Raw genomic sequence first — 26,222 nt, 5'->3', positions numbered from 1 at the left:
ATGTTAGCTGTAATGTTATATCCTCATTTGTAGGTCGCTTTGGAAAAAAGCTTCTGCTAAATGCATAAACATAACAAACATAACATAATAGAGTAGGAGCATTACCACCTCAACCTTGTAAATGTATGTTGTTGGCAGTAATACCTCCAGCCTGTGGGATCACTGACCGTTTTCTTGAGTACTTTGACGGCGTACGGTTTCTGGGTCTGTTTCTCCTCACAGCGATACACGATGGACGTCGCTCCTCTGCAACAGAAAACAACCAGAGTTCCTCTGAATGCCACCAGGACAGCAGAGACCACATGTGTGAGGCATACAGGGAAAAAGACTCCACCGGAACAATCTACTTCATGTAAACAGGCATTAGGGATTCAGTGTTCAGCTACTCGTCCAGGTGATTTAATTCTATAAATCAGGCTCCAAGCCAACATTTCTGGTTCTACCTGAAACCCAAATGTATGTACAGTGGACGAAAACAGGACCACGGGAGGGTTCCCACTGCAGGGTTCCCACAGGAGGGTTCCCACTGCAGTGTTCCCACGGCAGGGTTCCCACTGCAGGGTTCCCATTGCAGGGTTCCCACAAGAGGGTTCCCACGGCAGGGTTCCCACTGCAGGGTTCCCACAAGAGGGTTCCCACAGGACGGTTCCCACTGCAGTGTTCCCACGGCAGGGTTCCCATTGCAGGGTTCCCACAAGAGGGTTCCCATTGCAGGGTTCCCACAAGAGGGTTTCCACAGGAAGGTTCCCACAGGAGGGTACCCACTGCAGGGTTCCCACAGGAGGGTTTCCACAGGAACGTTCCCACAGGAGGGTTCTCGCTGCAGGGTTCCCACTGCAGGGTTCCCACAGGAGGGTTCCCACTGCAGTGTTCCCACGGCAGGGTTCCCACAGGAGGGTTCCCACTGCAGGGTTCCCACAGGAGGGTTCCCACTGCAGGGTTCCCACAGGAAGGTTCCCACAGGAAGGTTCCCACTACAGTGTTCCCACGGCAGGGTTCCCACAGGAAGGTTCCCACTACAGTGTTCCCACGGCAGGGTTCCCACAGGAAGGTTCCCACTGCAGTGTTCCCACTGCAGGGTTCCCACTGCAGTGTTCCCACAAGAGGGTTCCCACAGGAACGTTCCCACTGGAGGGTTCCCACAGGAGGGTTCCTACTGCAGGGTTCCCACAGGAGGGTTCCCATTGCAGGGTTCCCACAAGAGGGTTTCCACAGCAACGTTCCCACAGGAGGGTTTCAACTGCAGGAACTCTCCCTGGTGGTTCTAAACCACCTAACCCTTCAGACATCTGCTTGCACCCGAACAGATCAGCCATCTTTCCATTGGTGGAAGTTGAAGTGACTTTGCAGGATCACACTTTGTTGTCATTAACTTGTGTTTCTCTCTCTCAGCAGGTGTCTCTGGCCTGGTGTTACGCTGCTTGTTGTCCCCTCTTTCCTGTCCTCTCAGCCCCAGCTGGTCCAGGCAGATGGACCCTTCCTGGTTCTGGTTCTGATGGAGGTTTCTTCCTGTTAAAAGGGAGTTTTTTCTCTCCACAGTCGCCTAGTGCACATTACGGATTCAGTTGTTGAGAAGTTTCTATGCAATCTGTTGGTTTCCTTCGCTGGATAATTGGTTTTGAATGAACTGGACTCATAAGGAATCCCCACCTCTCGCTGGGACAGGCTCCAGCCCCCCCACCCAGGACCCTGAATTGGATTAACCGGGTATAGAAAATGGACGAATGGATGATTTGACAGATTATGACTGTATTATATGACTTGGATCCTAATTGCCTTTAATTGGATCGCATCCCTGAAGTGCCTTGAGGTGACATTTTATTGTGATTTGGCGCTTTATAGATGAAACTGAATTGAAATGATTTGCAAATACTTCGCACTTATCTGGCCCATTTTAACCTTGGCTGCATTCATTCAGTTGCACAAACAGCTCCATATTCATGTAGCCTTTCCTATTCAGTACATACACACAATTACCCTCTGACGAGCTCATCATTTGAGTTGTGAGGTTAAGTGTGGCACACATGGACGTTTCACCGTGTGGAGTGGATGGAGCGGCAGAAACTCATCGGTTTAGCTTCCCGATGAATGAAAGTCAGACTGAGATTGGTCGAGGTTACGTCGACGTGATAAAAACACAACATCCAGGGTTTGTGTGTTGGAGTTTTTAAGGGAGGGCGTCTGGTATTCTGCTGGGACAGATGGAGGAAACAGATCCATCTGAAAAGCAAGGACACACCCACACACAGACGGTCCTGGTTGGTCCCCATGGCAACAGGACACCTGGTAACAGAGCTGGTGGCATGTTGGATATCGCCGTTGGCATCAGTTTCCCACTTTTTGTTTACTGAGATGCAAACAAACAACGTGCACAAACACACCGTGACACGGCATCATGTAAACAAAGACCAGGAAGTGTTACAGAGCAGGTGAACCACAGCTCTGAATACACTTTAAACACAGGACAGTGAAGAAGGAATACTGCAAACATGCATAATCAATATTTTACTTCCAAGCAGCCACGCTTTCCTGTTATCTTTTAAAGTGTCCTGATCAACAGTTCTGCAGCTTTCTGGAGTTCAGAGTTTTTCTTTGGACATTTTCTGCTTTTTCACTCATTTTCAGTCCAGTCCTTTTTTATTTAAGCCTCTTAACTCTGACCTTTGAACCCTTCAGGCAGAAAAAAGGCTCCTAACTCAAGGGATGAACCAGTGTTGTGTCGACACAGAACAGACAACTTAGCAAAGAAGCCATTTTAAACTGGATCTTTAGGCACTTTGTCACAAAGACACATCATTTGTTCCCATTTCTTTAGCTGCATCTATGAAAAACAGCAAAGAAAACACAGTTTGACAGACAGAAAATAGGATTTCTGCAGCAACAAGGTGATTCCCAAAGAGCTATTAGCTGAAAACTTGGCATATCTCAGCATGGTGTGCAGTGTGTCCTTAAAACATTTGAGGAAACTGGACAAGTGGAGGACAAAAGAAGAAGTGTCAGGCCTAAAAAACTATCTCCAGCAGATGAACAGGATCTGAAAGTGATGTCCTTAAGAAAGAGGAAAAAATCCAGCTGTGACCTGACAGGACCTGAGAGATGCATCTGGACCTTCAGCTGATCCATCTACTGTTGGCCCAAGCCTCATCAGAAATGGTCTCCATGGAAGGGTGGCTGTCAAGAAGCCGTTCTTAAGGAAGGGAAACAGGGAGAAAAGGCTGAGCTGTGCCAAATGACACAAGAAGTGGACTGAAAATCAGTGGCAACAGGTCTTATGGAGGGATGAATCCTCCCCAGAGCCCGGACCTCAACATTATTGAAGCAGTGTGGGATCATCTGACAGAGAACGGAACAAAAGGCAGCCCACATCCAAAGAAGAGCTTTGGGATGTCCTTCAAGAAGCCTGGAGAACTATTCCTGAAGACTCCTTAAAGAAATGACAGAAAGCTTGTCTCAGAGGGTTCAGGCTGAGTTGGAGAATAAAGGAGCTCAGACCAGATATTCACTTTATATTCTGTATCTATGTTTATGTTTGATCACATTTTAATAAAACACCTTTTTCCTGTTTTGATGGAAATATACAGAGAAAGGGTTGGAGACTTAAGCCCTTTGCATTGTATGTTATAGGTTAAATCAATGTAAATACAATGTATTCCAGTTGTGAAATGTACTCAAATATAGTATAAGTACAGTTTAAAGTACTATTTCTTATGAGAATATTCAGAATTAAAGCTCTGGATGATTCCCTTCACATAAAAATCTCACTAATGCAGCAGATTGTTAAAGTTTCCACGGCTGTGAAGGACGTGTTCTGGTCATGTTTCAGTTTTTTCTTCTTCAGATCGTTCTCAGTTTCAGTTCAAGCAGCCAATCTGTCGGATTTATGTGTCAGAACTCTGTTTTCCCTTTTTTCTGTCCCATTAACCATCTCACTCCTCTCATCACATCCTGGGATTGGAACCACTGGACTGAACTAACTCTAATGACTCATAAAGGCTGCAGCTGACTCAGGGAAAGGGAACTATCTGAATACACTTAATGGAGTACTTTCCTGTTGGCTAACTATCCATTCTCCGTTGAATTCTTCCTCCTGAAATGCAGCTAAAGTATCTGTAAACTCAGCCACATTCAGTTAATCACCTTAATTCACCTTTGGTTTGTTTTCCGGCTGAACTTGTAGTCGGGTTCACTTGTTTTTCTACGTTTTTTTTCCACTTTGTTCTCAAAAATCTAATAATTCTGCCTCTGGTGACACTGCGACTCCTCGCCTGATGTCAGCAATCAGTTCGGCAAACATAATAAACAGTTTATGGCAGAACGAAATGTCATCAAGGGCAGAACAAGTGGAAAATATTAGAAACTGTCAGAGCATACAAATTAATCCAGTAAATCTATCGAAAAAATACTTGTTTAGTCTCTGACAAGAGAAAGAAATCTGGTAAATTATCCCAAAAAATCAGTTAAATCAGTTATTTTAAATATAATTCATGAGATAACGAACCTAAATTTCAAGCTAAAACAACCAAAATATTTGATATTAGAGAGTATCTTCAGTTTTTTTCTGCTCATTTAAATTATTCAGTTACTGTATTATTAATTATTCTGTTAATCATTTATTACGATGAACTGCGACCACCGAGACTGCTGCACTAAAATATATCCATAAAAGAATGAAAAAAGCTAAATTAATGTCATTGTAATTTAAAAAAATAGTTTTAAAAATGTAAAAAAAATACGAATGCTTTAATACAGAATTATTCAATGTTATCAACAATCTTTTTTAATCCGAAAAGCTACAATATATTAAAATATCCTCAAATAAATCAGTAAAAATATGTCATTTCTTTCAGAAAGATGATGATAAGATCAATGGAAATGATCAGATCGGATTCACGTCCCATAAATAAAAACTTTCATGCTGAGTTTCACTGTTTTCTTCCATCATAAACTGTTAAATCTGCCTCTACCAGGCTGTCAGAAACATGTTTCTGCCTTTTTATTCTGATTATTTGCAGTTTCGGCCAGTTCAACATGATCAGAGCTCCTTTTTTCACTGATAACTTCAGGAGAGGAGGGCGTCTGACACCATTTTGGCTCAAAGTCTGACAGCCTACAGACACCTAAGAGCTTTAATTTGCTCTAAAAGCAGGTTCCTCCTACATCTGGAACCGGTTCTGGGTTTACTGGCTCCTGAGTTACCCTGTAAATCACAGAAGAAGAGCAGCCAAAGTTGATCCCGGACTGAGGAGGATCACATGGACCCCTCATGTGGGCAGTTTTGACCCACTCAAGAGTCCATATTCACTCATCAGTTCCCCCTTTAACCCCTGATTATGCGGTCCAGACCTGCCCAGCTCGGAGCTCAGGGTGTAGAAGTCCTCCACCGTCCCGTCCCGCCTCGACCCGTCCACCCAGAACTCCACTGGCTCCGAACCAGGCCGGGACGTAGGCATGATGACAGCAGGACTCCTCCAAATTCGCACCGACAGGACCAGGATCGAGTCCAAGATCACTCCAGGAGCGGACCGGCTTGGACCGGGTCGGACGTGACCCGATCGGAACCAGGAGCGCAGTAATCCAGATCAGATCTCAGATTTAAATCCAGCTCGATAAAGCCCAGATTAGAGCATCGGAAGGGGGATGAATCATGATCCTGATGGGCTTTAATCCAGACCAGCAGCGGGAGGAGGAGGAGGAGGATCCGCCTGCTCCCTCAAACTCTGGATCAGGACCGTTTAAGGTGTCTGCGGGGAAAGGATCAGAAGAAACAAACTCAAGAAGATAAATTCACCGAACCTCCGGCGACAAACGCGGCTCTTTATTCCAGACTGAACCCAGAGCCGCAACCCAGACGCACCAAGTCCAGATGTGTCGCAGCTTCCATCGGGCCTCAAAAACCTGTCAGATCCCGGATCAGTTCAGTCCATCACCCTCCTCCCAGATTTCAGTCTCTTTATTTCCGTGTTTTTACCGGCAGAAACGGCGCGTCTGTCCCTCCGGAGCGCAGCAGCCTCCCGGTGGACATCCAGCCCTGAAAGCGATGGCAACCCCGCAGCGCGGCTGCGGTTTGACCGGGACACAGGCGGCGAACCCCGGACTGGCTCGGTGCGGGATGTCGGTGTCAGATGCTGGAGGGTTTGATTCCCAGGCAGGGCTGCTCCAGATGTCCGCTGGATCTGCGGGGAGAGAGATGCTGCTGTAATCTCACAGCCCCGCCCCTCTACCTCCCCACCGACCAATCACACGCCTGCACGGGAGGCGATCCGCTCCGCCATTGGACCGCGGCTCCGTCGGTCAGCGGAGCTCCTGTCAGCAGCCTAAATACAGAAATAACCCAAATACAGAAATGTACATTTGCGTGACAGCTGGAGGCTTAGATCCTGCGGGATTCAAACCAGCAACTCTCACACATTCAGTCTTTCCAGATTCACTGAAACAAGAAGCTTCGTCCCCTGTCTTCATAAACTGTGGGAAATCTTTTATTTAATTCATGCTTTCAGTCACATTTTAACCCCCTAAAATAACCAGGAAAGCATCAATCTTCCATTAATGCAAAAAGAAATAATGAACAAATAATTATTTATATTTCATTGATCATAATCACACTTTATAATATGTCTACTTTAAACAAACATACGTTTTGATACTCGATGCAATTAAAAATAACTTTATTAACTGTGGAATTAAAGGCAGCTGTTAGCATAGCTTAACAACCCCATTACAGCTAACGAGTGACACCTTATGTGACGCCTCATTAACTACAGTCCAGCACCTGAGTAACCTGCAGGGTAATAATTAAGCAACCACAGAGGAAGAAATCAGCAGCTGACAGCAGAGATCATGTTTCTCCAGTTTTAGCTTCTCCTCATTGGCTCCCTGTTAGATTCAGAATAGAATCTAAGCTTCTTCTCCTCACATATAAAGCTCTTAATGACCGAGCTCCATCACATCTTAAAGATCTCACAGTTGGATATTTCCCCAACAGAGCACTTTGCTCTCAGGCTGCAGGTTTCCTTGTGGTTCCCAGAGTTTCTAAAAGCAGAATGGGAGGCAGAGCCTTCAGTTATCAGGCCCCTAAAAGCAGAATGGGAGGCAGAGCCTTCAGTTATCAGGCCCCTAAAAGCAGAATGGGAGGCAGAGCCTTCAGTTATCAGGCCCCTAAAAGCAGAATGGGAGGCAGAGCCTTCGGTTATCAGGCCCCTAAAAGCAGAATGGGAGGCAGAGCCTTCAGTTATCAGGCCCCTAAAAGCAGAATGGGAGGCAGAGCCTTCAGTTATCAGGCCCCTAAAAGCAGAATGGGAGGCAGAGCCTTCAGTTATCAGGCCCCTAAAAGCAGAATGGGAGGCAGAGCCTTCAGTTATCAGGCCCCTAAAAGCTGAATGGGAGGCAGAGCCTTCAGTTATCAGGCCCCTAAAAGCAGAATGGGAGGCAGAGCCTTCAGTTATCAGGCCCCTAAAAGCAGAATGGGAGGCAGAGCCTTCAGTTATCAGGCCCCTCTCTGTGGAACCAGTTTGGCTTCAGGAAGCAGACACCCTCTCTACCTTTAAGATCAGGCTGAAACTTTCCTTTCTGATAAAGCTTATAGTTAGGGATGGCTCAGGTGAGCCTGAAACATCCCATAGTTCTGCTGCTATAGGCCCAGCCTGCTGGGGGAGCTCCCATGATGCACCTCTCCTCCCTCTGACATCATCGCTGTCATTAACTTGTGTTTCTCTCTCTCAGCAGGTATCTCTGGCCTGGTGTTACGCTGCTTGTTGTCCCCTCTTTCCTGTCCTCTCAGCCCCAGCTGGTCCAGGCAGATGGACCCTTCCTGGTTCTGGTTCTGGTTCTGATGGAGGTTTCTTCCTGTTAAAAGGGAGTTTTTTCTCTCCACAGTCGCCTCGTGCAGCTCAGGATTAGCTCAAAGAGAAGTTTAAATGCAGTCTGTTGGTTTCCTTAGCTAAGCTAATGTTTTTAATTAGGTTTTTATGTGTGAATTTGGACTTATTTTGAATTGAATTAATCGGATTTGATTGGATTATGATTACAACGAATTGGACTCTAATTGGCTTGAATTGGACTGTCTCATCGAAGTGCCATGAGGTGACATTTGTTGTGATTTGGTGCTTTATAAATAAAACTGAATTGAACTGAATATCAACCAACCGATCCAACTCCTCTCCTCGTGTCTTTGTCCCTCCTGCCTGAAATCATGATGAATGCGAGCTGACAGGAGATGAAAACCATTTAAAGGTAGAAATCCTTCCTTTGTCATGCTGTCACAGCAGCATCATCTGACCGGTGGTTGCAGCATGCTGTATTTAAACAGTTTCTTTCAAAAAAGCATTGAAAGCGTATAAACTTAACAATATCTAACCTCCAAAGTAGGATCTAAATGTAATTTATTTCTACAGCCCTTTACAACAATCCATTTCGGTACCAAAGTGCTTTACAGCAGATAATAAATAAAGAAAATAATAAGTACAAAACAATAAAATAACAGTAAACGCAATAAAATACAGCAAAATTGAATAAGATAATATAAAAGTGTCACCATACTACTGGGTATTAAAAGCCATCTGAAATAAGTAGGTTTTTAGCCCTGATTTAAAGAGGCCCAGGTCAGAAATAAGATGCATCTCGGGGGGCTTATTCCAGAGCCTGGGGGCACCCCAGGGCTTTTATTTGGACCTGAACACTTCCAACAAAAGTTGATTTGTTGACCTCAGAGCTCTGCCAGGGTTACAGTTAAAAGCTCAGATAAATACGATGGGGTGAGGCGGTTAAGAGCTTTAAAAACAAACATTAAAAGTTTAAAATCAGTTCTATAAAGGACAGGAAGCCAATGAAGGGAGTGAAGAACAGGAGTGATGTGCACACGTCTGTTAGTGTTGGTTAAAAGAAGGGCAGCAGCAAGTTGAAGGTTACTGAGAGAAGTCTGGGGTTAGGGTTAGGTCACTGTGGGACTAATAAAGGTTGATCTTATCTTATCTTATTCTATCTTATCAAAGGTCCTCACAATAAAGACATGATCCAGAAGCATCTTCTCTGGACCGAAGCTCATTTAAGGTGGACTGAAGCAAAGTGGGAAACCATCCAGCTTGTTATCAGCTCCCAAAGCCTGCATTTCTGATAGTATGGGGGGGTATTAGTGCCTCTGGAACTGGAAACCTGCACATCTGGAAAGGCTCCATCAACGCTGAAGGGTATAAACAGGTTTTAGAGTAACATCTGCTCCCTTCTTCAGGTAAAGCCTTGCATATTTCAGCAAGTTAAACCACGTCGTGCATCTGTTCCAGCAGCAGAGACCGACCTGCCTGCAGTCCCTGCAGTTTTTACCACCTGAAAACATTCAGAATAATGGTTCCAGATGTTTGCAGATGTTGTTAAAAGAAGAGGGGATGCTTCACAGTGGGGAAACATGAACCTGTCCCAATGTTTATGAGCCGTGTTGCTGCATCGGATTCGAGATGAACCGATGTTTGCAGTAATCTGCTCCTGTGTTGCTTCTCCTTCTCCGATTAAACAGGTTTTTCAGCTGTTTTTCAGCTGAAAAGCCCCCGACTTTATCTGCGATAAAAAGATGGATGAGCTGTTCCAGACCGACCGAAGGTGACTGAGAGAAGTCTGGATGTCTCGCCTCCTCTTGGCACAAAACGTCTGTAAATCATACACCGGTGCATCCTCTCTTATTGCTCCTCCTTCGGCTTCCTCTGTCCTCCAAGTGCATTTGAGGAGTGGAGACTTCCTTGTTTTCCTTTTACGATTAAACGCAGGAGGACAGAAGCTGAATCGAGATAAATAAGATGAGCCTTTACATAAATATAAATGCTGCTTCAATCGTTTTAGTCAGTCGATGCGAACAAATTAGAGCGATACTAGAAATGAGGAGCAGAAAATCCAGTTTTTATTATCTTGTAGGGAGTTATGCAGAATACCAGAATCAGACAAATTTCCTTTAAATGTATCTAAGGTTCTCTCTACTTTAGAAATTCCTTAAAATGGGTTCAACCGTTGCACAAAAGACCTTAAATAAATGGATCTTATCTCATCCTGCGAGGCCTTAGATGTCAACACGTGATTTCCTGTCCACAGATCAACAGAGAGCTGCATCATTCACCGAGTCTCAGTCGGGATTACTGCACAATGTGGGGAGGAAGAGGATGATCAGCTCATTATCAGCTTCTGAATGTGGGCCTCGGAACAGTTTCAGGGGAGGAAAATCAAAGTGGACGAACATTATATGAGTTACTGAATAAGTTATCAAACGGAGATAAAACAGAATAGCCTAAATGTGTGAAGTTTGGTCGAGGAGACCATTTATAGATGTTTTTTTAAGGATTTTAGTGTTTTTTCCAAAGAGACAACCACGATTCACGAGTCAAAACAGTCACCGGGAGTCTGAAGAGTACACAAAAGTACCACAATGAATCACAGAATGACAACACAGACAATCCAAACAACCACAAAGGTGATACAAGGTTACTATAACGAGACCAAACAACCAAAAATAATTACACACTGAGCAACAAAATCGTCAAAAAAGCCACTCTGAGATGTAAAACAGACACTAAGACCGACACAGAAGGCCAGAAAGAGACAAAGATGGCCACCAGGACAGATATCCATCCATTTTTATACTGCTGGAGCCTTACCAGCTGAGACGTGGGGTACACCCTGAACAGATCCATGGCAGATTAATAAAGTTTTTCACGAGTTAGAAACTAATAAATGCTTTTGTTAAGTGTTCTTTTTGTGTTTCATGAAGTCCATCCTATAAGGAGGGCGTCCTTGCTTCATCTGAAATTAGGCATATCGTCCTTAAACCCCTGAGATATAATCAAGGAAATATAATAACTAGTTTGGGTTTCTTATTTTCTTTATTTCTATTTCATTTAAATGATCTGCACATTGCTTGAGTGAGATGATGACAGTTATTGTGGTTATGCTAAGAGTGAGTACAAGGAAATAAACTGACTCCACTTGAAATTGTCGGGTTTTATTGACCTAAAAGCTCTTGCAATGCTGTAATAAACTTTCTAAACATCTTTAACTATATTTTCTACAATTCCGCTACGATAAAAGCCTCGAGTGTCAATATTACGGAGCAAACGGATTACGGATGTTATAATTCCGAGGCCAATTGAACGCAGCACACTACGGAGTTTCTGACGTCACCATTAGGGGGCTGTTAACTTCCTTGTTCGGTTTTTTACTTTGTCAACAAAGCTGCGTCAGACTTTTAGCCAAAGCGACGTGTGTGAAGGAAACCCGCATCTGCTCCAGTGGCCGTTCAAAAGCCCCACCCGTGACCTTCCTCCGCTTTTTGCGACTCTTTTCAGATGTAAAATGACTTTTCGTGGGTTTCTCTCGGCGGTTGTCGTGCCGATATGTTGGGTGCTCGTGTCCGCGGCGGAGAATCTGACCACCGCGGGAAGAACCACGGCGCCCGGACCCGCTGTGACCAACTCCAGCGCGGGGAACTCCACGCACAGCGGCGGCAGGACTCACAGTGGGCTGCTGAACAACTTCAGCGTGGACAGCTCGATGATCCAGCGGGCCTTGTACGTCCTCATCGCCATCACCATGATCGGAGTTCTCTACTTCCTCATCCGAGCAGTTCGGTGAGAAGCGCCGCTCACATCAACACTGTTCAGGTCCAAAATGTCACAGGCAAAGAAACATATCCAGAGATGAGAAGCACGCCGAACTGTAAACAGCTCCTCCAGTTTTAGAAAAAAACACTCGTGTTGTATAAAGGGAGATTTTTACAACAGCTAACGGGAGGTTAAATATTAAAACAGCGAGTTTGAGAATTGAGTTTGGCCCAATATTCCACATACAGAGTTGAGGAGGATGTCAGCTGATGTCATGTTAACTGTTGCTGTTTAGCTCTTTTCGAAGTTGAGACACTCATTTCTTCATAAATTTCCACGAAAAACAACGCGGTCACCCATGAATATAAACCCAGAATCTGAGGCAGAAACAGTTTTTTTTATCAGTTCTCAGCAGCTTTAAAGTGAATCTCTGGTCTGAGCTCCTTTATTCTCCAACTCAGCCTGAACCCTCTGAGACAAGCTTTCTGTCCTTTCTTTAAGGAGTCTTCAGGAATAGTTCTCCAGGCTTCTTGAAGGACATCCCAAAGCTCTTCTTTGGATGTGGGCTGCCTTTTGTTCCGTTCTCTGTCAGATGATCCCACACTGCTTCAATAATGTTGAGGTCCGGGCTCTGGGGAGGATTCATCCCTCCATAAGACCTGTTGCCACTGATTTTCAGTCCACTTCTTGTGTCATTTGGCACAGCTCAGCCTTTTCTCCCTGTTTCCCTTCCTTAAGAACGGCTTCTTGACAGCCACCCTTCCATGGAGACCATTTCTGATGAGGCTTGGGCCAACAGTAGATGGATCAGCTGAAGGTCCAGATGCATCTCTCAGGTCCTGTCAGGTCACAGCTGGATTTTTTCCTCTTTCTTAAGGACATCACTTTCAGATCCTGTTCATCTGCTGGAGATAGTTTTTTAGGCCTGACACTTCTTCTTTTGTCCTCCACTTGTCCAGTTTCCTCAAATGTTTTAAGGACACACTGCACACCATGCTGAGATATGCCAAGTTTTCAGCTAATAGCTCTTTGGGAATCACCTTGTTGCTGCAGAAATCCTATTTTCTGTCTGTCAAACTGTGTTTTCTTTGCTGTTTTTCATAGATGCAGCTAAAGAAATGGGAACAAATGATGTGTCTTTGTAACAAAGTGCCTAAAGATCCAGTTTAAAATGGCTTCTTTGCTAAGTTGTCTGTTCTGTGTCGACACAACACTGGTTCATCCCTTGAGTTAGGAGCCTTTTTTCTGCCTGAATGGGTCAAAGGTCAGAGTTAAGTGGCTTAAATAAAAAAGGACTGGACTGAAAATGAGTGAAAACGCAGAAAATGTCCAAAGAAAAACTCTGAAAGAGCTTCAGAAAGCTGCAGAACTGTTGATCAGGACACTTTAAAAATTAAAGATAATGTAACTGATGAATTATTAGAATAATGTACAAACAGTCAGATTAATGGACATTATGTTTGAGGAATGAAATAAACAACTTAAAGGATGAAGATGGATCAGATGAAAACATTCTGAATTCATTATTTGTAATTAAATCAACTTCTGGGCTGGAAATAACAAAAAAAAAACAATGTAAAAGATCATTAATAAAGTAACGAAATCACCTGCAAACTGATAGTAAAAGTGAAGAAATGCAGCTTGGGATGAACAAAGAAATAAAACCGTTAAACTGTCAACTGATTGCATGAGCTAAATGTGAATTTTATTATTTTATCTCTCAGATAATGGACCAGTTATTGGTCAAAAAAGTCTTTCTTCAGCATTATAATTGGAAAACTCCAGTAAAACCAGTAATTCTTCTGTTTGCATCGTTTAAATGGAGAAAATGTAGGCAATCCTTATTTTTCTTGAATTATTTGATCATTTCCTACTTCGTTTTTCAGTTTTTCGCCTCTCTTTCGTCGTCATCACTGGTGAGCAGGTTGTGAGTCGTGGATTTCTCTTCGTTTTTCACTTACTGTTGGTTCATGAGTCACTTTAAAGTGCAAACTGAGCGCTGTGCCTCCTCATTAAAGCCCTGAAACAGTCACCAGCCTTCAAACCAAAACCAGTTGCTGCTGTTTGCTTCACTGTGAAAATGTCTTTCATCATTTCCTTTAATTTCAAGGGTTAATTTGGTTTGTTTTGGCTTGTAATCATTAAAGAAACATTTGTAATATAATGCAAATAATGTGAAGAAAGGCATCAGTTAAACCTACAGAGAAAATATCCATAAAATTAAATCAAAAGTACTAAAAATGATCTGAAAATATTCTAAGAATATGATTTTAAGTCTAACATAAAATGTTATCAGTTTGTTGAAAAAATACCCATAAAATATTATAAAAATATGTGAAATTATTATTAAAACATCTAAAAACTATATAAATATTAATTATAATTTTTTTTGATAGTTTTGGCAAAAATTGTATCAAAATTACGATCAAAAGTCCTAAAAATGTAAATTGTCTGAAAATATTCTAAGAACATTATTTTTAAGTCTACTATTTTTTATATTAATAAAATGTTTTGAAAAAATAAAATAAAAATTTTATATTATACAACACATATTATTAAAATATGTTAAATTATTATTAAAACATCTAAAAACTATATAAATATTAATTAGAATTTTTTAAAAATAATATTGGCAAATATTTTAAAATATCCGTGAATGTTTTTTTTTCAATACTTTAGATTATTATTTTTAAAATGTTATTTTCATGAAATTTAATTACAAGTTGTGCTAAAAATATTATATTTTGCAAAAAATATATATAATAATACAATCAAAATGTGAAAAATATAAAATATTCAAACAAAAATTTGCAAAGATATCAATAATTAAAAAAAAAGTTAAATCTTCAAATAATATTCTAATGTATTAGAAAAATGAATATTATATATTATAATATATAATGACCATATTTGTTTATAAATATTCATAAAACTATGCATTTTTAATGTATAATTATGTATATTTTTGATGATAAATTGATATACATACAGACTGTTTCCCGACCTTTAACTGATCGCTGTGTCTGTTCTGTGATGATGACGCCAGGCTGAAGAAGCCGGCGCAGAGGAAGAAGTACGGGCTGCTGTCCAACTACGACGACTCCCTGGAGATGGAGGCGGTGGAGAGCGAAGAAGACGACACGCTGTATGAAGCCCGCAGCCTGCGAAGGTCAGAGGTCGACAGAAAAGAGTCGCAACCAGACTGGATTCTGAGTGAAATTCATGCTTTAAGCTTTCATTTTCCTGCTGTTTGTTGGAGATTGTTAGAGTTACAGCAGGTGAACTCTCTCAGTAGAAGGACAGAAACTCACAGCTAACAGCTAACCAGCTCTGGGATCCTCCTCCTTTACTGTTAGCGCTCTGTCTGCAGTCTCTGTCTGCCCGGATAGTCTTAAAGCTGAGCAGAGAGCTGTTAGAGCTGTTCCTGCAGCCAGGTCCAGGATTCCACCATCTGTTGTTAACCAGCTCTGGGATCCTCCTCCTTTACTGTTAGCGCTCTGTCTGCAGTCTCTGTCTGCCCGGATAGTCTTAAAGCTGAGCAGAGAGCTGTTAGAGTTGTTCCTGCAGCCAGGTCCAGGATTCCACCATCTGTTGTTAACCAGCTCTGTGATCCTCCTCCTTTACTGTTAGCGCTCTGTCTGCAGTCTCTGTCTGCCCGGATAGTCTTTAAGCTGAGCAGAGAGCTGTTAGAGTTGTTCCTGCAGCCAGGTCTCTGCCTGATATTCCTGCTGTGTCCTCATCAGGGCTCCAAGTTCGTCCATTTTATCCACCAGAGATCTCACATTTCCCCTGATGATTAAAGGAAGAAATGCTTTAAACTTCCTGCTTTATCTCCATTTTGTTCCTGCTCTGCATCCTCGACGTCTCCTCTTCAACTCACCTTGATTTGGAGTCTTATTCCAGGCATTAGCTGCTCCAACAGAAGCAGAAATCTGCCCAGCAGCACAGAAAAATGTTTCAGAATTCTGTGTTTTCACAGAAAAAAGCTAAATAAGATACAAAGAAAGGTGCAGTGTGTCCAGCTGCTGCCACCAGGGCGGCGCCACTCCATAAAATATTTCTCTGCCACCAGATAATGTTGATAAAAGGCTTCACAGTTTAAAAATATAGACTTTTAACCCAGTTGGACTTAAAAACAGGGCAAATTTTATTCAAATTTATGAAAATTTCATGAAAATAGTGGAAAAAAACTAAACTAATCAGGATTGAATATGTGAAATACCAGAGAAAATGTTCAGTATCAGGCCAAATATTTGGAAAACATTAGTGAATAATTTGTATCCGATCAGTTTTATATCAATAAAAGAATAAAAGTCAGACTGTATGGAGGCTCCTATCAGTCAGCTGATCAGATAACTGTGGGTGAAATGTTCCTTTAACTGCGCCGTCATCAGTTTTTCTGAACTTTGTTTCACACGATGGAAGTTTTGATTGATCTGTGTCTTTCTCTGTTCAGATGAGTATCCGTTGGACGTCAGCTGATATTGATCGAAGGCCGACGGCTGTGAGAGGAAAACAAGGAAGGACCAAACTGTCACTGAAGAAGACATGAAGCCAAAACTTCAAGCTGCTCAGGAACCAGAGCAGGATAATCAATATTTTTTTAAGTGTGGTGTTGGATGGTGAAACTGCTGCTTTGGATCCTCACGAAGCCAAATGCTCCTTTTCCTTTCATTATTATTATTATTATTATTATTATTATTATTGTTATTTCCTTTGTTAAGTATTTTCTGAGCTCTTCAGCTGTGCTTTGAACTACTGGAAACTGACGGCAGAGCGGCTGTCGCCCCCGGCGACGGCGGCGATCAATCGGGATTCGTCCTCCTGACAGACTCTGACCCTCCATCCTGCAGAGATTACAAGTGTTTCAAACCTTCGTGGTATTGACGCTCGTTTGTTTTTCAGATGTGTTGCGGTTTAAAGGTTAAAGGATGGAAGTGAAACTTTGTTAGATTTTTGGACTATCTGAGATGTTTGCCTCTTTCACGACAACAAAGACAGAGTTTATACTTCTACTCGAGAACTTTATGATCTAATTTTGAATAAAAAACTAAAATTTCTGACTCTTTGATCATTTTGTTTCATTTCAAGGGTTAATTTGGTTTGTTTTGACTTATAATCACTAAAGAAACATTTATGATATAAGGCAAATAATGTGAAGAAAAGCATCAGTTAAATGTACAGAGAAAATATCCATAAAGTTAAATCAAAAGTACTAAAAATGATCTGAAAATATGATTTTAAGTCTAACATATTTTATATTAATAAAATGTTATCAGTTTGTTGAAAAAATACCCATAAAATATTATTAAAATATGTTAAATTATTATTAAAACATCTAAAAATTATATAATTATTAATTATAATTTTTTGTAATAGTTTTGGCAAAAAAATTTATCAAAATTACAATCAAAAGTACTAAAAATGTAAATTGTCTGAAAATATTCTAAGAACATTAATTTTAAGTCTACTATTTTTTATATCAATAAAATGTTTTGAAAAAATAAAATTTATAGAATAAAAACATACCTATAGAAATATTATTAAAATATGTGAAATTGTTATTAAAACATCTAAAAAATATGAATGTGTTTCCATAAAATATCACAATTTTTGCAAAAATTTTAGAATATGTTTTAGATTATTTTAAAAATGTTATTTTCATAAAATTGAATAATTTGTGGAAGAATTTTATATTTTACAAAATAATTCCATGAGAATATAATTATGTGAAAAACACTAAATATTCAACAAAAAGATATCAATAAATTAAAAAAGGGAAAATCTTTAAATATTTTTAAATATTCATAATTGTTATAAAGATATTAGCAAAATTAATATTATATAATATAATATAGATTATACATATATCGTGACCATATTTGTTTAAAATAGTCATTTATAATTGTGTATTTTTTATGAATAGATTCAAATACATAAATACAAAGCAAATGGTCAAATATTATTTTAAAAAACACACAAATATAGAAAAAAACTTAAAACATTTTGTAATATTAAAAATATTAATAAAACATGAGAAAAAATACCCAATAATGATTCTAAATAAATATACGTAGCATATAATTTATTATACAAACTGTATAAACTGTTTAAAATATTTAACACAAAAAGACTGAAGTGTCCTTTAAGAATAGATTTTTAATAGTTTTAGTACCAGATTAATAATACCAGATATTCCAATTAAAAGCAGCTTTTGACTCAGTTCAGAGGATTTTAATCACATAAAAGTGAGTTTTTGAACAACTGAACGTCCACTGCAGGTGTAGTAGCAGCAGCTGTCCAGCAGGTGTCACCAGGGTTGCAGTTTTAGCTCCAGCAGCAGCACACACGTGCACATTTGTGAGGTTTCTTCATTAAAAAATATGACATTTAAATGTTTATGGCACAAACACAACAACATAGAACATCTCGATCTTTACTCTCTCAAAGATTTACTCTTATTTAGGTTTCTTCCTGGTTCTGGTTCTGCCAGAGGTTTCTTCCTGGTTCTGGTTCTGCCAGAGGTTTCTTCCTGGTTCTGCCAGAGGTTTCTTCCTGGTTCTGGTTCTGCCAGAGGTTTCATCCTGGTTCTGGTTCTGCCAGAGGTTTCTTCCTGGTTCTGCCAGAGGTTTCTTCCTGAGTCTGGTTCTGCCAGAGGTTTCTTCCTGGTTCTGGTTCTGCCAGAGGTTTCTTCCTGGTTCTGCCAGAGGTTTCTTCCTGAGTCTGGTTCTGCCAGAGGTTTCTTCCTGGTTCTGGTTCTGCCAGAGGTTTCTTCCTGGTTCTGCCAGAGGTTTCTTCCTGGTTCTGGTTCTGCCAGAGGTTTCATCCTGGTTCTGGTTCTGCCAGAGGTTTCTTCCTGGTTCTGCCAGAGGTTTCTTCCTGAGTCTGGTTCTGCCAGAGGTTTCTTCCTGGTTCTGGTTCTGCCAGAGGTTTCTTCCTGGTTCTGCCAGAGGTTTCTTCCTGAGTCTGGTTCTGCCAGAGGTTTCTTCCTGGTTCTGGTTCTGCCAGAGGTTTCTTCCTGGTTCTGGTTCTGCCAGAGGTTTCATCCTGGTTCTGGTTCCGATGGAGGTTTCTTCCTGGTTCTGGTTCTGCCAGAGGTTTCTTCCTGGTTCTGGTTCTGCCAGAGGTTTCTTCCTGGTTCTGCCAGAGGTTTCTTCCTGGTTCTGGTTCTGCCAGAGGTTTCATCCTGGTTCTGGTTCTGCCAGAGGTTTCTTCCTGGTTCTGCCAGAGGTTTCTTCCTGAGTCTGGTTCTGCCAGAGGTTTCTTCCTGGTTCTGGTTCTGCCAGAGGTTTCTTCCTGGTTCTGCCAGAGGTTTCTTCCTGAGTCTGGTTCTGCCAGAGGTTTCTTCCTGGTTCTGGTTCTGCCAGAGGTTTCTTCCTGGTTCTGGTTCTGCCAGAGGTTTCATCCTGGTTCTGGTTCCGATGGAGGTTTCTTCCTGGTTCTGGTTCTGCCAGAGGTTTCTTCCTGGTTCTGGTTCTGCCAGAGGTTTCATCCTGGTTCTGGTTCCGATGGAGGTTTCTTCCTGGTTCTGGTTCTGCCAGAGGTTTCTTCCTGGTTCTGGTTCTGCCAGAGGTTTCATCCTGGTTCTGGTTCCGATGGAGGTTTCTTCCTGGTTCTGGTTCTGTCAGAGGTTTCTTCCTGGTTCTGGTTCTGCCAGAGGTTTCTTCCTGGTTCTGTCAGAGGTTTCTTCCCGAGTCTGGTTCTGCCAGAGGTTTCTTCCTGGTTCTGGTTCTGTCAGAGGTTTCTTCCCGAGTCTGGTTCTGCCAGAGGTTTCTTCCTGGTTCTGGTTCTGCCAGAGGTTTCTTCCTGGTTCTGCCAGAGGTTTCTTCCTGGTTCTGGTTCTGGTTCTGCCAGAGGTTTCTTCCTGAGTCTGGTTCTGCCAGAGGTTTCTTCCTGGTTCTGCCAGAGGTTTCTTCCTGGTTCTGGTTCTGCCAGAGGTTTCTTCCTGGTTCTGCCAGAGGTTTCTTCCTGAGTCTGGTTCTGCCAGAGGTTTCTTCCTGGTTCTGGTTCTGCCAGAGGTTTCTTCCTGGTTCTGCCAGAGGTTTCTTCCTGAGTCTGGTTCTGCCAGAGGTTTCTTCCTGGTTCTGGTTCTGCCAGAGGTTTCTTCCTGGTTCTGGTTCTGCCAGAGGTTTCATCCTGGTTCTGGTTCCGATGGAGGTTTCTTCCTGGTTCTGGTTCTGCCAGAGGTTTCTTCCTGGTTCTGGTTCTGCCAGAGGTTTCATCCTGGTTCTGGTTCCGATGGAGGTTTCTTCCTGGTTCTGGTTCTGCCAGAGGTTTCTTCCTGGTTCTGGTTCTGCCAGAGGTTTCATCCTGGTTCTGGTTCCGATGGAGGTTTCTTCCTGGTTCTGGTTCTGTCAGAGGTTTCTTCCTGGTTCTGGTTCTGCCAGAGGTTTCTTCCTGGTTCTGTCAGAGGTTTCTTCCCGAGTCTGGTTCTGCCAGAGGTTTCTTCCTGGTTCTGGTTCTGTCAGAGGTTTCTTCCAGAGTCTGGTTCTGCCAGAGGTTTCTTCCTGGTTCTGGTTCTGCCAGAGGTTTCTTCCTGGTTCTGCCAGAGGTTTCTTCCTGGTTCTGGTTCTGCCAGAGGTTTCTTCCTGAGTCTGGTTCTGCCAGAGGTTTCTTCCTGGTTCTGGTTCTGTCAGAGGTTTCTTCCCGAGTCTGGTTCTGCCAGAGGTTTCTTCCTGGTTCTGGTTCTGCCAGAGGTTTCTTCCTGGTTCTGCCAGAGGTTTCTTCCTGGTTCTGGTTCTGCCAGAGGTTTCTTCCTGAGTCTGGTTCTGCCAGAGGTTTCTTCCTGGTTCTGGTTCTGCCAGAGGTTTCTTCCTGAGTCTGGTTCTGCCAGAGGTTTCTTCCTGGTTCTGGTTCTGCCAGAGGTTTCATCCTGGTTCTGGTTCCGATGGAGGTTTCTTCCCGAGTCTGGTTCTGCCAGAGGTTTCTTCCTGGTTCTGTCAGAGGTTTCTTCCTGGTTCTGGTTCTGCCAGAGGTTTCTTCCTGGTTCTGGTTCTGCCAGAGGTTTCATCCTGGTTCTGGTTCCGATGGAGGTTTATTCCTGGTTCTGGTTCTGCCAGAGGTTTCTTCCTGGTTCTGTCAGAGGTTTCTTCCTGGTTCTGGTTCTGCCAGAGGTTTCTTCCTGGTTCTGGTTCTGTCAGAGGTTTCTTCCTGGTTCTGGTTCCGATGGAGGTTTCTTCCCGAGTCTGGTTCTGCCAGAGGTTTCTTCCTGGTTCTGTCAGAGGTTTCTTCCTGGTTCTGGTTCTGCCAGAGGTTTCTTCCTGGTTCTGGTTCTGCCAGAGGTTTCATCCTGGTTCTGGTTCCGATGGAGGTTTATTCCTGGTTCTGGTTCTGCCAGAGGTTTCTTCCTGGTTCTGTCAGAGGTTTCTTCCTGGTTCTGGTTCTGCCAGAGGTTTCTTCCTGGTTCTGGTTCTGCCAGAGGTTTCTTCCTGGTTCTGCCAGAGGTTTCTTCCTGGTTCTGGTTCTGCCAGAGGTTTCTTCCTGTTAAAGGGAGTCGTTCCTTTCCACAGTCCCTCAGGCTCAGGACGGGAGATTGGACTGAAGACCAGTTTCGGTCCAATCTGTTGGTTTCCTTAGCTCGGATATTATTTTTTAATTGGCTCCATATGAATTAATTGGATTATGATTACAATGAATTGAATTCCAATTGGCTTGAATTGGACTTTATTACTTAAGTGCCTTGAGATGACAATTGTTGTAATCTGGCGCTATATAAATAAGATTTAATTGAATTGAATTAAAACTAAAACTAACATTTTTCCACCGTAATATTCAGACATATGTCATTAAACACTTTGGTCAGTCTCAGTGCTGTGGTGCTGTCTAAAGCCTGGCTGGAAGGTATCATAGCAGTTATTTTGTGTTAAAAAGTAATTAAGCTGTTGAAAAACCACTTTTTCAATGATCTTACTTAAAAATGGGAGATTTGAGATGGGCCTGTAGTTGTTCAAGTTGTCCTTTTTCAGCAGAGGTTTAATTACAGCTGTTTTTAGTGGCTCTGGGAACACATTTACCGAGGCCCTCGGTCTCCTGGTGACATTGTAATATAGCAGGTCGTTTTCCCACAGTTCACACCGATTGAATGAAGCGTTATGAGTTCACAGTGGGAGGCGGTGGACTGTCACTGTAACTAGCCGATGATGAGTGGGCGCGAAGCTAATGACTGATAAACATCTCTCCCAATCAGAGCCCAGAGAGACAGGACAATGACAACAACACAGCAGGTCTCAGAGGAGCTGAGGGGCGTGTTTCAATTACATCCAGCTGAAAGAGCGGCTGTGTGATGCTGGCCCGTCCTCAGTTCCCACCTCTGTCTGCACCCAGTTCTGATCCGCTGTTAAACATCCGCTGAAGGGGGCCGGAGGCTCATTTTCATTACAGATGTTCTCAGTTCAGCGCAGGAGTCCAGATGAGTGCGTTCGAAAGGTCATCCGCACCCTCTGAGGCTTTTTTCTTACACTTAAGATAAATATTTCACACACATCTGATGTAAAATCTGCTTAAAATCTCAGCTCCAAAGCCGGATAAATGTTTAATGTTTAGATGTTGATGCAAATGCACTAAAGAGAGAACATTACAACTCATTCACTGCACCTTTCTCCATGATAACCGTCAGAATAGGCAGGACTCTTCTTCTGGTGATGCATAAAAAGGAATATTTGGATGCTTTAAAACATGCTATGACCTTTTCCAAACCTTAACCTGCATTATTTTCATACCTTTAAAGGTGACATATTCAGTAAAACTACCTTCTTCCTGTTCCTGGGAGCAGATATCAGGGTGTCTGAAGTCACCAAAAAACCTAACCCTGGTATTTATTTAGCTCCCTTTTGTTTGAAAGTTCCTCATTTAACGAGCCGTTCTGATTTTCATTTCTAAAGTACGTCACTCCTTAAGTTGGCTCCGCCTCCTCTGCTAAGCCCCGCCCACTCACATCCACCCTGCTGGACGGATGAAGCCAGCTTCTGGTGGAAATGTTCTGCTGTCAGCTGCACTGAGGAGCATGCATCTTCCATCCAGCAGCAGCCTCAGAGGATATAAGAGCCCAGTGGATAAACTATATCTGAGGCTAATGTTCCAGCAGAGTTAGCTAAAGACTGTGAATGTGCAGCAAACACTTTTCATCCCACTGTTTTAACAACTTGGTCCAGTTCAACGCTGGACTGAAGGAACTGAGCCACAAAGAGGATCAGTTCCAACTCTCAGAGCCTGAACTTCAGAGCAGGGAAATGGAAGCATCTGAGAAATAACTCCTCATGGTTTATTTACTGATTTATTTCTTCCTTTAGCACACATATGTCAAAGTTCGGTCCTCGAGGGCCGCTGTCCTGCAGGTTTTAGATGTTTCCCTGCTTCAACACACCTGATTCAGATTAAATGGATCTCTTAGAAAGATTATTAAGTTCTGCTAATGATACATTTAATCTGATTCAGGTGTGTTGAAGCAGTGAAACATCTAAAACCTGCCGGACAGCGGCCCTCGAGGACCGGAGTTTGACATCCCTGCTTTAGCAGCAGCTAACGCTAACAGCTAACGCTAACAGCTTAGCTAATGAAGATGACATACACCAACTTCTAAGGAGTTACTGCTGCTCCTTTCTGAAAGATGAACATTATTGTTCCCACATTACTTTGTTAGCTGAAGCTTTCTAGCTGAACGGTTCCGTTCTGTAACTCAGACAACCTGCAGCTGTGTTTAAGGTGTGTTTCCAACACAACACCGGTCCTCTCCTCACTCTCGCTGTGTTAACGTTACATTATCGGCATGTTTCTGATAAAGATGGAGGTCTCCAGGTACAATAGTTTAATGAGGTTAATATATCCAAAATGTTTAAACGCAGTAATTAATGGTTCACATGCATTACTACGAGTTACGCTGTGCACATCTCCGGCTTGGTCCATTACTGTTGATGAGAAAGCATCGTTTGCTAGCATCTGCAGCTAGCTTACAGCTAACTGCTAAATTGTTTTCCTTTGGGATCAATGGAGTAACTATATCTATATATCTATATAGAGCTGGACCTTCAGACCCAGGGATGTGCACAACACAGGTCACTGCACATTAAATCGGGTCAGAAGCTCAGTTTTAAGGTTCACAGACTTGTCTTGTGTTGCCTTAAACTGTGATGAGGTCACGTTGGATGGATCGATGTGAGAGGAAACACCAGTTAAAGAGATTAACTGTGAGAAAATTAGTTTTTTAATGAGAGACAGAAACAGATGTTCTAAAAATAACCTAAAAAAAGAAGTAACGAATGCTTTTAAGGACTGAAACTTCACCTTTTCTGACATTTTATTTCAGTTTGAGTAGATGCAGGCTTCCTCAGCTTTTTATGCTCAGTATATCTGATCTTCTGAATGTGGGAGCTGTTCAGGCACCTGATGAGAGACGAGGTGGGAACTGAGGATTCACCAGCATCACACAGTCTGCTGGCTCTAATTGAAACACGCCCCTCAGCTCCTCTGGGACCTGCTGTGTTGTTGTCGGCTCTCTTGGGGCCGTCTTATTGGCCAAGATGTTTATCTCACATTAGCTCCACGCCCACTCATCATCGTCTAGTTAGGTGAGAGCCCGAACCCCCACCTCCACACCGCCCTTGACCTCAATCGAAGGGTCCTGCAGGATAGCCTTCAGCTGAGCTCTTCTCCTTTAAGGATATTTGGTCGTAAAAAGGACTTAAAAGAGAATCTGACCACACTTATTCTCAGCTGTGATGTGGATCTGCAGCTCTGAAGCTACTAAAGTTCAATAAATATAAGTGTTTTGGATGCACTGGATACACAAGTTGGTGTATTACGGTATAATCAAAGATGTAATTTGGTAATTAAACGGTTGGTAATGAAAGAAATTAAACAAAAAGGCACAAATTTTAAAAGTTATCTTTGTTACAGGCTGCTCAGACTCATTTTCACCAATCCCAGTTAGTTCGATGGTCCGACTTATCACACAGAAGGTTCTCAGTCCACCTGAAGAGGCCCCTCACACCTGTGGTGCCCCTCAGGGTTCTGTGTTGGGCCACATGCTCGTCGTTAAGTCATGGATGAGCTTAAACTTCCAGAAGCTAAATCAAAATAAGACTGAAGCGCTTTGGAAATAATCCTGAACCCCTTGATCAGGCTTCAGTGATCTGTGATGAGTCTTGGTGTAATTTCTACACAGGCACTCTACTGGGACCACTTCATCCACACGCCCCCCTGCAGCACAGTTTATTCACTCCGTGCTCTGTGACAGTCGGCTAACTTCACACAGAGTTTGCTGCTGATAGTTTTGTGCAACATGGCAGGATATTTATCAGATTTTGACGACGTGAACGACGACTTTGAGTAAGATGGACGTTCTTACCGGTGCAGGGACCAGATCTGCTCGGGGCGCCTGTTGGTGACGTCACATTCTCTGATTGGCTGGACGTTGGCACGATGACGTAAGGGAATGCGATTGGTTCGGACAACTTACTGAAGTAGTAAAAAAACCAACCTATTGAAGTCGTTTTCGCGGCTCTTCGTAGGAAACATGGACGGGTTTTACAAAGAAATTCAGCTTTATCTTTCGAAAGGGACTTGACCCCCGAGCTCATCTGATTCTTATTAAATGGGACGCAATGTAGTTTGTAATAAAGTTGGAGTTTCTATTAAATAACCTCATATTGGCAAAAAATACTTCATTCATAAAATGTAAATAGTGGAGTAAAAGTAAACCCAGTACTTTATGTTTTCTTAGCTGTTTTTTTTGTGACTTTTACAGAAATGCTGACATGATTAGCTCAGTTTCCAAATACATTTTGTATTGAAAAAAAAGTTTTTTACGAGTGGCAGATCTGGTACCTACACCGGTAAGAACGTCCATCTTACTCAAAGTCTTCGTTCACATTGTCAAAATCTGATAAATATCCTGCCATGTTGCACAAAACTATCAGCAGCAAACTCTGTGTGAAGTTAGCCGACTGTCACAGAGCACGGAGTGAATAAACTGTGCTGCAGGGGGGCGTGTGGATGAAGTGGTCCCAGTAGAGTGCCTGTGTAGAAATCCCTCCGTTAGCTCTCCTATAGCTGCAAGTAGCCACATAACAGCAGCTATGAGCTAACAGAGCTATAGCACACGTTCATTCATTCATTCTTCTTAAAGTATTGGTGAAATAAAGACAGATAATGCCTTATTTAGAGGCTGCATCCTCTAAGCCCCGTTCACTCCGTTATATGGATCTCCAGTTATCTAAATATCTTCTGAAGGACGCCGACTTTCACCAAACTGTTCTCAGTGAGCAGATGAACGTATTTCATGCCAGAAATAAGGTTTAAAAATACCGGAGTTCCCCTTTAAGGAGCTTAAATGACCAAAGAAAACATAGATTCCTCTGAAAATGGGTACAAGGACTGGACTGAAAATGAGAGAAAAAGCAGAAAATGTCCAAAGAAACACTTTGAAAGACCTTCAGAAAGCTGGAGAACTAAAGACAACTTTAAAAGATTAGAAGGAAGTCTGGCTGCTAAGAAATAAGATCAACTAACAACTCAAACCCAGAAAACAAAGAAATGAGGGCTGCAAACATCTTAAAACTCTACACAACATTCACTGGAAGAAGATATCGGACTGGAGGAGATATCGATTTGAACGAACCCTTCACTGGCTTCCTGTTCGCCCGAGGACTGGTT

The 26,222-nt window shown here is 42.4% G+C and overlaps 2 protein-coding genes across 2 annotated transcripts in view; one reads left to right on the top strand and one right to left on the bottom strand.

The window, feature by feature from the left end:
- Positions 1–6,231, bottom strand: part of LOC140311504 (calcium/calmodulin-dependent protein kinase type IV) — a 40,277-nt gene extending 34,046 nt beyond the window's left edge. The window contains exons 1-2 of the mRNA XM_072388891.1: positions 5,344–6,231; positions 168–246 (exon numbers count right to left, since the gene is read on the bottom strand). Of these exons, the coding sequence (XP_072244992.1) occupies positions 168–246; positions 5,344–5,450 (186 nt within the window). The 5' untranslated portion in view covers positions 5,451–6,231. The remainder of the gene's footprint in view (positions 1–167; positions 247–5,343) is intronic.
- A 4,915-nt stretch (positions 6,232–11,146) lies between these two features.
- On the top strand, positions 11,147–16,633 carry fam174c (family with sequence similarity 174 member C). The gene is made up of 3 exons (XM_072388893.1): positions 11,147–11,600; positions 14,620–14,742; positions 16,030–16,633. The coding sequence occupies exons 1-3, from the start codon at positions 11,326–11,328 to the stop codon at positions 16,031–16,033; spliced, it is 402 nt and encodes a 133-aa protein (XP_072244994.1). The 5' UTR covers positions 11,147–11,325; the 3' UTR covers positions 16,034–16,633.
- Positions 16,634–26,222: the final 9,589 nt, after the last annotated feature.

Source organism: Leuresthes tenuis, unplaced genomic scaffold (assembly GCF_036924035.1).
Source record: "Leuresthes tenuis unplaced genomic scaffold, fLeuTen1.0.hap1 SCAF_7, whole genome shotgun sequence".
Classification (NCBI taxonomy): Eukaryota; Metazoa; Chordata; class Actinopteri; order Atheriniformes; family Atherinopsidae; genus Leuresthes; species Leuresthes tenuis.
Note: the sequence above shows the minus strand (reverse complement) of the source record. Positions and strands in the feature narration are given on the sequence as shown.

Bases quoted from the DNA above. Each gene is read 5' to 3' on its own strand.
- fam174c (XM_072388893.1), top strand. From the start codon at position 11,326: ATGACTTTTCGTGGGTTTCTCTCGGCGGTTGTCGTGCCGATATGTTGG. The intron at 11,601-14,619 runs GTGAGAAGCGCC...TGATGACGCCAG, and splicing joins TTCCTCATCCGAGCAGTTCG to GCTGAAGAAGCCGGCGCAGA.